Source organism: Paramisgurnus dabryanus, chromosome 8, assembly GCF_030506205.2.
Source record: "Paramisgurnus dabryanus chromosome 8, PD_genome_1.1, whole genome shotgun sequence".
In the NCBI taxonomy this organism is placed as follows: domain Eukaryota; kingdom Metazoa; phylum Chordata; class Actinopteri; order Cypriniformes; family Cobitidae; genus Paramisgurnus; species Paramisgurnus dabryanus.
Genome location: NC_133344.1, coordinates 5378119 through 5390987, shown reverse-complemented (window position 1 = coordinate 5390987; position 12869 = coordinate 5378119). Strand labels below are relative to the sequence as shown.

At 39.2% G+C, this 12869-nt stretch overlaps 1 protein-coding gene across 1 annotated transcript in view; it reads right to left on the bottom strand.

The window, feature by feature from the left end:
• LOC135771706 (uncharacterized) overlaps window positions 1-12869 on the bottom strand; it is a 95097-nt gene extending 82228 nt beyond the window's left edge. The window contains exon 1 of the mRNA XM_073815405.1: window positions 12474-12869. Coding sequence (XP_073671506.1) covers window positions 12474-12846 — 373 coding nt within the window. The 5' untranslated portion in view covers window positions 12847-12869. The remainder of the gene's footprint in view (window positions 1-12473) is intronic.

The following is a 12869-nucleotide window of genomic DNA, read 5'->3' as shown; positions in this document are numbered from 1 at the left end:
TAATAAAGCTATCTTTAGTGGTGGAAATTATTGTTCTGGCTAATCTGTAGCATGTTGTGGATTGAGTGATCCTATCTAGAAGTACAGTGTATGACACAAGGTAATGGTCAGAAACTGCATCACTCTGAGGTGATATTTTGATGTCATTAATATTGAGCCCGAGTGACAGAATTAAGTCTAATGTGTGCTTACGAGTATGCGTTGGCCCTGTCACGTTTTGTCTAATATTGAGAGAATTTAGAACATCCATAAATGCACGTCCTAGTGCATCTTTTGGGTTATCCACATGAATATTAAAATCACCAACGATAAGAGCTTTATCTACAGTGACTACAAGCTCAGACAGGAAATCTGCTATTTCTTTAAGGAAATCTGCATGGTGGCCCGGAGGTCTATAGATTGTAGCTAAGGCAAAAGAGAGCTGTTTGTGGTTACGATCGGTTATTTCCATGTTTAACAACATTAGTTCGAATGATTTAAATTTTACTTCAGATTTTTGGTTTACTTTAAAAATTTTGTTGTATATTGTAGCTACACCACCCCCTCTCCCCTTTAATCGAGGTTCTTGTTTATAATAATAGTCTTGTGGGGTGGATTCGTTTAAACTAATGTAGTCGTCTGCTTTAAGCCAGGTTTCTGTTAAACAGAGTGCATCTAAGTTTTGGTCTGTAACTATTTCATTGACAATAGGTTCTTTATTGGTAAGCGATCTAATGTTAAGAAGGCCGAATTTTAACATTCGAGGTTCATCTGTTAATGTATTGTTTTCTAATTTTATATTAATCAGATTTGTACCAGATGTGGCAAGTGGTGCTCTGTATTTATTTGTTCGGGGAACAGATACAGTTGAAATGTGTTGATATTCTGGTAAGATTGACTCGAAGTGCTGGGATAAAAGTGACATATCACGGCAGCTAACAGATGGACGGTTAAGCCCGTTAATCCGTCTGTTTCCTGACTTGTACCCTGGATAGTCAGACTGTATTAGAAGTAAGACTATTGGTCAGATTTATAGAGAGAATCGCCCTTCCTTCCTGAGATGGATGGAGGCCATCTCTCTTTAGCAGGTCAGGTCTCCCCCGAAAATGCTTCCAATTGTCTATAAACCCTACGTTATGCTGAGGGCACCATTTTGACATCCAGTCGTGAAGAGACAATAATCTACTGTAAGTTTCATCCCCCCGGTAGGCGGGGAGGGGACCAGAGCATATTACATTGTCTGACATTGTTTTAGCAATTTCACATATCTCTTTAATATTATCTTTGGTGATCTCCGACTGGCGGAGTCTGGTGTCATTCGTGCCGGCGTGAATAACAATTTTAGAAAACTTACGCTTAGCATTAGCCAGCACTTTAAGTTTTGATCTAATGTCTGAAGACCTGGCTCCCGGTATACAATCGACTATGGTGGCTGGTGCCTCAATGTTCGCGTTCCTAAGTATCGAATCTCCAATGACCAAGGCACTTTTAACAGACGTCTCAGTCGGTGTATTGCTTAGAATATCGAACCTGTTTGAAATTACCAGGGGGGTCTTGGGTGGGCATCGGAAACGACTTTGCCGCCTGACAGTCACCCAGTTAGTCGGCCCCCTTGACTCAGATGATGGAACCGAGCTATGTGTATTACGTTTAACACTAGGCGCACCCGAAACAGTGTTTGTAGCATTAGCGGTATTAGCGTTTGTAGCATTAGCGGTATTAACGTTTGTAGCATTAGCGGTATTAGCGTTTGTAGCCTTAACGGTATTAGCGTTTGTAGCCTTAGCGGTATTGCTGTCATCAACTAGCGTTTGGATGCGCGCTTCTAGTTCTGCAATCTTCTCCGTCAGCCTTACTACTTCAATACACTTAGCACAAGTAAACCCCTCTGTGCTGATGGAAGAAGCTAAACTGTACATGTGGCAAGTAATGCAGGTTACAATAACAAGCGGAGTCTTACCGCTTTCATGTTGGGTGATGGCGTCTTCGGTCACCTGGACGCGGTCCGTGAAGCTACATCGCGAAGGAAGCTCGCTCGCAACACGCCCCGATCGCCTGCGGACGTCTGTAGCCAGTGTGATATGAGGCATGCTGAATCTGCGACGGCCGGGCAGCGGCTCCTCCACAGCTTCCCGATCGCTTTCATTCTGGGCGATGGCGTCTCCGTTCCCTCGAGCGCGCTCCGTGAAGCTGCACCGCGTAGGGTGTTCGCTTTTTGCACTTCTCAGTCGCTTGTGGATGTCTGGAGCCTGGGTTAACTTGGCGCTGTACGTCGCGTAGGATCTGCGATAACCGGGTATCAACTGCTCCACAGCTTCCCGCTCAGGTGAGGACAGGTGAATAGCATACAGTGGATGAGTCCGCCATTAGATCGGCAAAATGGTAACTAAAACCGGCACCTGTTTGTTGATGCTAGTGGGCTATATGCTAACACTGGGTGTTTAGCAGTGATAAATCGTTTCACGTGGTAGTACTGCTCAATAGTCGTCACGGTAAAGTATTCTTGAGATAAACGAATATGTTATATTATATAAATAGGAACAAGGTAGTCAGAAAATAGGATTTGGATGATAAACTCGACGGAGCTCTGATGCACGATGCTCACTCTGACCAATCACGTAACTGGGCATGCGCACAATCTGAATAGTACAACACTTCCGCCACACTTTTTCAATTAAGACGAAACCACCATTTGGAAAACAAAAAGGAGTGTTTTATTTGGAGTTTCAGACTCTTCGCTCGTTTCAGGTCAAGAAGGGGTAACAAAAGAACAGTGGAAGCAAACAAAAAGCATCAGGAGGGGTTTAGCCCAAAATAACAAACATAAAGCCCTCTACCTAGGGGTATTAAATCTGCTAAACTAACGACAAAAGGTAAAATCAAAGACAACAAAATACACTGCCTCCCTAACTAAGGAAAAACAGGAGAAAAATGTAATACAAAAAGTAAAAAGCGGGCACCCACCTCCCTACAGGCTTCCGGGTAAACAGAGAGATAAATCAGGTAACAAAAACAAGTTCACTAGGCTTCAACTAGCCTCTCAGCAACTCTTAACAATGTGAGTTGCTTAAAACTTTTCAACAGGTATATTCAAATCAACGGATTAGCAACACAAGTCTCTCCCCAACAAGCTCACTCCCCTACGCGGTCGCAAGCACAAGCCGTTTCTCAATGTCAAGGATACTTCCTTGGCAGGACTAGTCCTTACAAGTCACTTCCTTCAGAGGCTAGGCGAGGCTCCTTTCAAGCATTCGGAGAACACGTTAAATGGAACAGGCTAGCAAGTGCACGTCATTACGTCATTGCGTGATTGAAAGGTGTGCTTTCGGTGCTGCGCGCATAGGATTGTGGGTGATTTCAGCGCGTGAAGAGCGCGAAGGATACAAATTTGCGTCCTTTCCTGTATATGTGATATTTCTCGAACGAAGGACTCAGTCCTTGGCTGAAATTTCGAGGATCCTCGACATTGGAACAGTCCTTCGACGGACGTCGATGACGTAGCATCCTCGAAATTCTAGCTTTCGAGGATCCTTCCTTGACATTGAGAAACGGCTACAGTCTTTTAAAGGAAGCTTGTAGTGTTGTAATAAGCTGCAGGTGGCGTGAGCAATCAGGCCGTAGGAGCACGCATTCTCTTGCTCTCTCTCTCCCTCTCTTTTTCTTCCCTCCTAAAGGAGTTACAGGAGAAAAGGACAGGCAAATAACAAAAAGGTACAGCCCGAAACACAAAACAACTATAAAATCAATAAACAGGATTAACAATAAAAGATATAGGTTTCATGGGAACGTAACAGTGTGAACTATCCCTTTAGGACATCATAACCTAAAATAAAACTTTCAAATATGGGACCTTCTAGTCATTTTTTGTCCTCCATAATAAAGTGCTGTTAGATCAATCTGAAACCAGGAGCAGCACAGTTTTATTTCATTTGTATGTTTGTTCTGTTCTATTTATCTGCGATATTGCTAATTGAAATGTAGGGTTCGGAATGTAGTGAATAGTTAGGTGCGTAAAGCAGCAGGCAGTCGGTCAGAACTGAATGAGATGCTTAGTTGTGAAAAGAAGCACTACAGGACATAGTAAAGATTTCTTGCTTTACTGAAGACTTTGTTGAATTACAACTTGTGTGTGTGCTTTTTTTGCATGTACGCACACAGCAACTCAATACACACTTAAAGTTAGATTAAATGAAGTTAGTTTGCACGCGATAAGTTTCTCACGTGCAGCACCTGCTTTTTCTCTTAGCACAGTTTCTTCCCCTTTCTGTGACGCTCTGATGACGTTGCGCTTCCTGATTGGTCTAAGGCATCTGAGATATTTAGGACCTTTGAGCCTTTTGAACAGCTAATACTTTGATTATTTGCTCTTATTTTACTATTAACTTGTTTTTAACAATATTTAAAACTTTATACAAGTTTTTGGTTTCATAACCTTATCAAGGTCACTGGTGCTTTACAAAGTTTGACTGTTGATTAACTCTTCCCACAAACATTACAGTATTAAGGTTTCTTTCCTGTGTGAACTCTCTGATGGACTTTTAAGTTACTTGAACAAGTAAACGTCTTGTCACACTGAGAGCATTTGAAAGGTTTTTCACCTGTATGAATTCTATTGTGCTTTAGTAAAGTATCACTTACACTAAAACTCTTCCCACAGACACTACAGTGATAAGGTTTTTCTCCAGTGTGAACTCTCTGATGGACTCTTAAATTATATAAATTAGAGTAACTCTTCCCACAGACACTACAGTGATAGGGTTTCTCTCCAGTGTGAACTCTCTGATGGTGTTTTAAGTTAGTTAAACAAGTAAACGTCTTGTCACACTGAGAGCATTTGAAAGGTTTTTCACCTGTATGAATTCTCTTGTGATTTAGTAATGTAGCCTGTTGTCCAAAACTCTTTCCACAGAGACTACAGTGATAAGGTTTCTCTCCATTATGAACTCTCTGATGGGATTTTAAGGAACCTAACTGAGCAAACGTCTTGTCACACTGAGAGCATTGGAAAGGTTTTTCACCTGTATGACCTCTCTTGTGCTTAGATAAGCTTGCCTGTTGAACAAAACTCTTCCCACAGACACTACAGTGATAAGGTTTCTCTCCAGTATGAAGTCTCTGATGGGATTTTAAGGAAGCTAACTGAGCAAACGTCTTGTCACACTGAGAGCATTTGTAAGGTTTTTCACCTGTATGAAGTCTCGTGTGATTTAGTAATGAAGTCTGTTGATTAAAACTCTTCCCACAGAAACTACAGTGATAAGGTTTCTCTTCAGTGTGAATTTTCTGATGAACTTTAAGATTTTTTTTGGTTCTGAAGTATTTTCCACATTCAGTGCAGTAGAAAGGCTTTTCATCACTGTGTGTCCTCATGTGAACATTTAGATCAGAGGAAGAGACACAAATCCTCCCACACTGCTCACAGTGAAACTGCTTCTTCTTCTTCTCTCTGTGGTCTTCTGAATGAAGTTTCTTCTCTTGTAAGGTAGTAAAGCTGATCTCAGATCTCTTGAAAAGTTTCTGTTCTGTGTGTTTTCTCTCATGTCTCTCTAAATGTCTCTGTAAGCTGAATGTCTTTCCACAGGTGATGCAGGAAAGAGTTTGTGCTGTCAGTCGCTCTTTTGATGTTGAGGACGTTATTTCTATATCCAAACATGAATCACTCTTCACATCTGAAAGAAACAAAAAACAATTAAATTGTCTTTTCACTCTTATTTACACAAAGAAGGATGAAGAATTGAGATTCTGTATAGTGATGGGGAGTCCGACTCTTTTTTGTGAACAAGTTCTTCTTTTTGGACAGTTCGTTTCAAAGAACCGGTTCAAAAACTGATTCACCAGTTCTTTAACATACTTTATAAAACGGTTAGTTCCAATCCTTGATTCTGATTGGTCAATAGGTGTGCTTTATTCATGATAAAACACTGCTATGACCGCTTCACCTAATGTTTCTGTTTATCACACACGTATCGGTTTGTTGTTTTTATTTGAGCTTTCATGCATATTACACATTTTTGTTCATGGTCAGGGACTATTTTTTCTAGCATAAGGAATGTTTTTTATTGATTTAACTTCATGAAAGTTGCACTAATATTTTTTTTACTTTAATATTGTGTGGTAACCGTTTTATAAAAGCAATAAGGTATCGCTGTATAGTGCTGTTAAGTAAACGCATGCGCAGTATTAACGGCTCATCAAGTCGGACGCGTTCAATAGAAAAATTCAGTGTATCGGTGACTCTGGAATACCAGTATGTTTGCTGCGCATGCTCAGTATCAACAAAGTTCACCAGGTCTCGGTTCAGATACTGTTGGGGAGAGCTCCTATGAAGAGTTTAGATACAGATTACTCGTTCTTATTTAGAATCGGAATGACTGTCAAACACATCTGAAAGTGAGTAACTTGTGGATCATTGCTGTCTCGAGACACAAACTTTTCAAACGATTCAGTCCAATTAGGTACTGATTCAACTCATTCACTGAAAAGAATCGGTTCAAAAGAATGATTCGTTCACGAACCGGACATCACTAATTCTGTATCTTTTTCCATGTTCATAAACAGAGGACAGGTGTTAGTCCTGTTATTATTAGGGTTGGGTATCGTAAGGAATTTTCCGTTTCCGATTACGGTTCCATATAATAAAAAAAAATAAATGCACAATACTTATTATACACAATACAATTTGTGTTTATTAATCACTGTCAAAATATTTTAAAATGTAAAGTGAATTAATATTTTCATTCACCATATCATTTATTCCTGTTGAAGTAGTCTTCGTAAGATCCTACCTGGTGAAGTGGACATGATAGGAGCAGTAGTTCTCAAACATATGATTTGAGATTTATATATGCCGGAGCAAGTGTTTTGTCATATATCCTGCTAAGGCTGCCATACAAGTAATTATTTTTGTATGTGCATGCGTGCATTGATGCATATAGGCTTATATATAATGCATACATATATTTTGAAATATAATAATATAAATGAGGATCAGATATACATTTCTTAACAAACATGCATGTTCATATGCGCAGATTTCTTTCCGCTGGAGAGTGCTCGTCACAACATCAAGCAATGCTTAGGTTAGCAACGACAGATGCTTTGGAGCTTACACGCGCTTTATAGAGGAGGAAAGCGGTGCGATCACGTTTTCCGCGTGGTTTAAATGTGAAGCAATTGAGCATAATGTGCTTTTCGGTTGGTGCTCGAGCCCCAGAGCAATCACTCGCATTTAAAATTAAACGCGCTCATAAACACAACCAGATGAGAAGAGCAGCCCTGCATGAGACACACAGGTAATCCGAAATCACCTCGTATCAGCTCTTCAATCTAAATGTATGATGATTTTATCAGACAATGTAGCATTTAAATCAGGATTTTAGCAGTAGTTAAAGTAACAGCTGGTTGGATTAAACACGAGGTGTTATTGGGTCGTCGTGTTTAGTCACTATTTTAAACTCTTTCTTTATGTCTGACAACAGAACAGATAATATGTAAAAATAGCATTCAGTTGTGTTAAAATACAATATAATAAACAATGAATGTCAGATCAGACAGAGTAGAAAAACTGATTTTTAAGTAATATTTTCCCAAACGGTCCTGATATGTCAGAACGTTAACTAATACCAGCTACACGCAACTCTGTGTAATTTAGATAGCCCACTTAAAGGAATAGTTCGCTTAATTTAAATGGTCATATACCTACTTGTTTCAAACCTGTATGAGTTTGTTTCTTCTGCTGAACACAAAAAAGAAAAGAGTTAAGAATGTCGGTAACCAAAATCAGTTGATGGATCCCATTGACTTCATATGTAGGAACAAAATAACATGGCAGTCAATGGGGTTCATCAAATTTCTGGCTACTAAGATTGTTCAAAATATTTTATTTTGTGTTCAGCAGAAGAAAAACTCATACAGGTCTGAAATAACTTTAGGATGAGTAAATTATGGCAATTTATTTAAAGTAAACTATTCTGGAACAGAACTGTGTTGTCTAATCCATGCAAAATACAAAAAATTAATAGATTTTTTTTTTGCATTGCACAAGATTTTGTGAACCATGCATGCTTAATATTTTCTAAACCAGTACTTATTTTCATTTGAATTTTCTGATTGGCCCCCCCCTGACTGGTTCTTGGTCCCCCCTGTGCCCCCCCATTTATAAAATCCTGGAATCGCCCCTGTGCCACGTTCGAGTACTCGAGCAACCGAGTACTCGTGCCCATCCCTACTAGATGTCGACCGATTCATCAGATTTGCAGATTAATCCGCGCCGATAACAATAACTATCGTTCATCGGCAAAAATTCTGACCGATAGTTTTTTTGGTTGCGTTTGTTGCATACTCAACAGGGAACTAAGACAGCAGGGAAGCTCTGCTACTGATCTGCATTAAAAAGTAGTAGATTGCCCTCTACTGGCGAAGACTAACACCATTAATGCCTCGTGCTGGTTGTTGTGTTAACAACACCACAAAAATACGAAACAATGTGTCTTCATTTTTGCTGCGTTTTGCTGTAGTTAATACCAATCACATTTTTAACGTTTCTAAATAGGCTAAATACATTTTTAAATCGTCCGATTAGAGAATGTCACCACTGCTTGAAGAAAGTGTCTTCTACAATACATGCAGGCAGGCACAGACAGGTATTATTAAAGATGGGCTAGTTGGACCTTTTTGGGTTGAAAATGGAAATAAAAAACAACTCTCAGACTTACTGACAATTTTTAGAAGACACTTTCTTCAAGCAGTGGTACAGGAAAAAGTTTGCATCTTTCAAGAAGACTGATTATTTTGCAAGACAACACTCCATCACATGCATCAAAGTACTCCACTGCATGGCTGGCCAGTAAAGGCCTTAGAGTTGAAAAACTGATGACATGGCCCCTTCTTCACCTGACTTAAACCCTATTGAGAACTTTTGCGCCCTTCTTAAGCAGGACATTCACAGTGAAGGTAAACCGTACACCTCTCTGAACAGTGTCTGGGAGCCTGTGGTTGCGTCTGCACAAAATATTGGTTCAGACCAGATCAAGAAACTGACTGAATCCGTGAATGGAAGGCTTGTGACTGTTATCGAAAAGAAGGGTGGCTATATTGGTCACTGAGTGTATATATATTTTTTATTAAATGTTTATTTGTAAATGTAGAGTTTGTTTATTATTCTCACTTTAACAGGTGAAAAAACCAAGTCAGATAATTGCCTAATAATTCTGCACACTAATAGTTGCCTAATAATGATGTACATAGAAATATTATCTTAAGAAAGCCAAAATTTCACTTTTACTACTTAAATGTTTAGGTTTGAGGGTTTGTTAACATTTTGAATTGAGCAAGAGCACTGTAGTTGTACAATAACAAAAGTAATCCTCAAAAATACAACTTGCCTAATAATTCTGCACACCCTGTATGAGACCTCCAGAGGCTACAGCCTTCAGATTGAGAAACGGCCTGGGCTCTGATTCTACCGCTATTCATTTAACCGTAACTCTTCAACTATTGGCGCTATCAAAAAAAGTTTGAATTGTTCCTAAAAGACGACAATTGCGCCTTTTGGCAATATATGGTTCATTACGGTACTTACTTTGCTTTTGTCCGCCAATCGCTGCTGTTTTGTGGAGAGCTGAAGGGGAGCGCGTTAGGTTCGCAGATTAAAGTCAAGGGAATAAACGCGCATGGAGCAGTGAGGTAAACAAAAGCCTCCTAAGTGAAAACTGTCTAACACTAAAGTTACTCGCGGTTTGTGGCTCATGACTTGACGGCCCGATTGTTTAAGTTTTTAATAAAGCATTGAAGCAGTCTTGATTTTTTTCGGTTCTGGGTCCTCTATGTTTCAGAACCTGTCAATGCTCAGGTAAACCATGGGCTAGTTGGTTAAATTAACCAAGAAAAGATTTTTGCTTATACAAAACTACATTTCAGGTTTGTTTCTCACCAAACCCACAGTATACAGTCAGATCACAACACCTGAGCTTATGGCACGATTTGCGTGGATTATGATAGCCTACATGTGTATCCTCTTTAAAAAAAATTATGACCAAAAACTGGATGAAATGCGATCCAGTGATGTGCAAAGTGCGGAACTTTTCTTTTTAGAGGCTCAACCATCAAATCTACCCATGTAGATTTATTCAGGCACTGATTAAATCTACAGCTTTTAATTACTACTTTATTTTTTGCACTGTCTATCATTAATATACTATATTATTGTATTTAATAGAGTTTGATTAAAGGGGTCATCTAATTGCTTCATAACAGTTTTTATTTTTGCATAAAGACAAAGTAATATCAAACTACATTTAATTTGTTGTGTTTCTTTTCTTTAAAATTGTATATCTACTACAATCAGTCACATAGGAAAAAGTAAACTACATTTACATACTGTGAATCGTTTTTTAAATCGAGAATCGTTTTGAATCGAAAATCAATTTTGAATCAAATCTTGAGCATAAAAATCGGAATCGAATCTTGAAATTTTCTGAATCGTGCACCCCTAGGGCCCATGTATTGCGAGGAACAACCTCCTTCCCTCAAGTAGAGCATTGAAGATGGTCGAGGCTGTGTCTCCCAACATGACAATGACCCGAAGCACACAGCCAGGATAACCAAGGAGTGGCTCTGTAAGAAGCATATCAAGGTTCTGGCGTGGCCTAGCCAGTCACCAGACCTAAACCCAATAGAGAATCTTTGGAGGAAGCTCAAACTCCGTGTTTCTCAGCGACAGGCCAGAAACCTGACTGATCTAGAGAAGATCTGTGTGGAGGAGTGGGCCAAAATCCCTCCTGCAGTGTGTGCAAACCTGGTGAAAAACTACAGGAAACGTTTGACCTCTGTAATTGCAAACAAAGGCTACTGTACCAAAATATTAACCTTGACTTTCTCAGGTGTTCAAATACTTATTTGCAGCTGTATCATACAAATAAATATTTAAAAAAATCATACATTGTGATTTCTGGATTTTTTTTAGATTATGTCTCTCACAGTGGACATGCACCTACGATGACAATTTCAGACCCCTAGATGATTTCTAAGTGGGAGAACTTGCAAAATAGCAGGGTGTTCAAATAATTATTTTCCTCACTGTATTTTTATTCCTACTATGGAAGACAATAGTTACAATAAACTGTGTGCGTACCATCATTTATAAAAATATCTTATTTTGTGTTAATCGGAAAAAAGAAATTCATACGGGTTAGAACAACATAAGAATGAGAAAATAATGACAATTTAAATTTTGGGTGAACTATCCCTTTAAACACTTATACAATAAATACAATGTAAGCCTAAAGCAGGAGTAGGCAACGTCGGTCCTGGAGTGCCAATATCTCCAACCCTGATAAAACCTTGCCTACCTGTAGCTATCAGGTGACACTTTAGACCTTGATTAGTTGTTCAGGTGTGCATGATTAGAGCTGGAGCTGCAATTGGCAGACAACCTTCTGTGTGAACGCAAACACGTCCCATAAATGATCTGGGATTGCTCCCGAAAACAGGACCTAGTAACATTCCTGTAAAATACCCGGAAAGCCCAAGACACAGAAACAATGCCGTAATGGGCGTGTCATAGTGAGGACGCACGTGTCATCGCAACAATGAAGTTATGGTTCAGCTCTTTAAAACAAGGGATTTACATGCAGATCAACATTCACGAGGAGAAATTTGTCAAACTGGACTGAAGCAGATATCAGGTAGCTTGTCGCTATCCACAATGAAGCGCAGATCATTCAGCAGCATTAAAGAATAGCACGTTACGTGCTCATATATAAACAAAAATGCTGGTGCGTTCATCCCAACAATATATATCGTTCAGCGCTCCAAAACAGGGGTTTTAAATGCACATTAACCATCACGATGAGAAATGTCTGCAAACAAATCATTGGCAGGGTGATGGACAGTATACCTTACATAGATTTTCAATGGAGGGTCAGAAAGCTCTCAGACTAAATTTAAAACATCTTAAACTGTGTTTCCGAAGATGAACGGAGGTCTTACGAGTTTGGAACGATATGAGGGTAAGTCAATAATTACATTTTTATTTCTGAGTGAACTATCCCTTTAAAAAGTCCATCCATTAGGCCATAAAAGTTTATTCATTATAGCTTAAAAAACCTACAGGGTACGTTCTTTCTAGGTTATAAAATATAACTAAAAATAACCTACATGGAACGATCTGGGAACGTTCACGGTTTTGTGTATGGGAACGTTAGGGGAATGTTCTGTTTTTGCTGGGCTCCCGGTTTTTATCAAAAATGTAAAAAAGTGTTTTTAAGACAATCTGAGCACTTTGGGGTTTAGAACGACACAGGGGTAAGTTATTTTGGGGTGAACAAACCATTTAAGCCAACGTGCTTGATAAGTTTTAAAGATATCCGAAACTAAAATGTCCTAAAATTTTAGTACTTAAATTTTTTGGTCTTTTGATTAGTGAGTTTGTGACAAAACAGGTGCTCACATGACAGTTAAAAATGTTTTTTTAAACAATAATTAAGGAGACATACCTGATGGAATAAAATCATCATCTTCCTCAGTGGGATCTTCCTCTTCTGTGGGTTCAGTTTTGATTTCTGTGAGTTCAGTTTTGATTTCTGTCGGTTCAGTTTTGATTTCTGTCGGTTCAGTTTTGATTTCTGTGGGTTCAGTTTTAATCTTCATCATGAGGTTCGTGCAGTCGATGAGTTTAACTGAACACATCTTCAGTTTGGTCTGCAGGATCTGCTGCTGTTCTCCAGCGTTACAAACAGAATCCAGAGACTCTGTGGAGGTTTGATCCTCCTGTAAGCTCTGTTTACTGTCACACACTGTAGTGTCCTGCATCATCTTAACACTAAAATACACAGAGACAAGAATCTGTTTACACTCAATGAAACACATAACACGCGCGCGCTCTTTCTTTC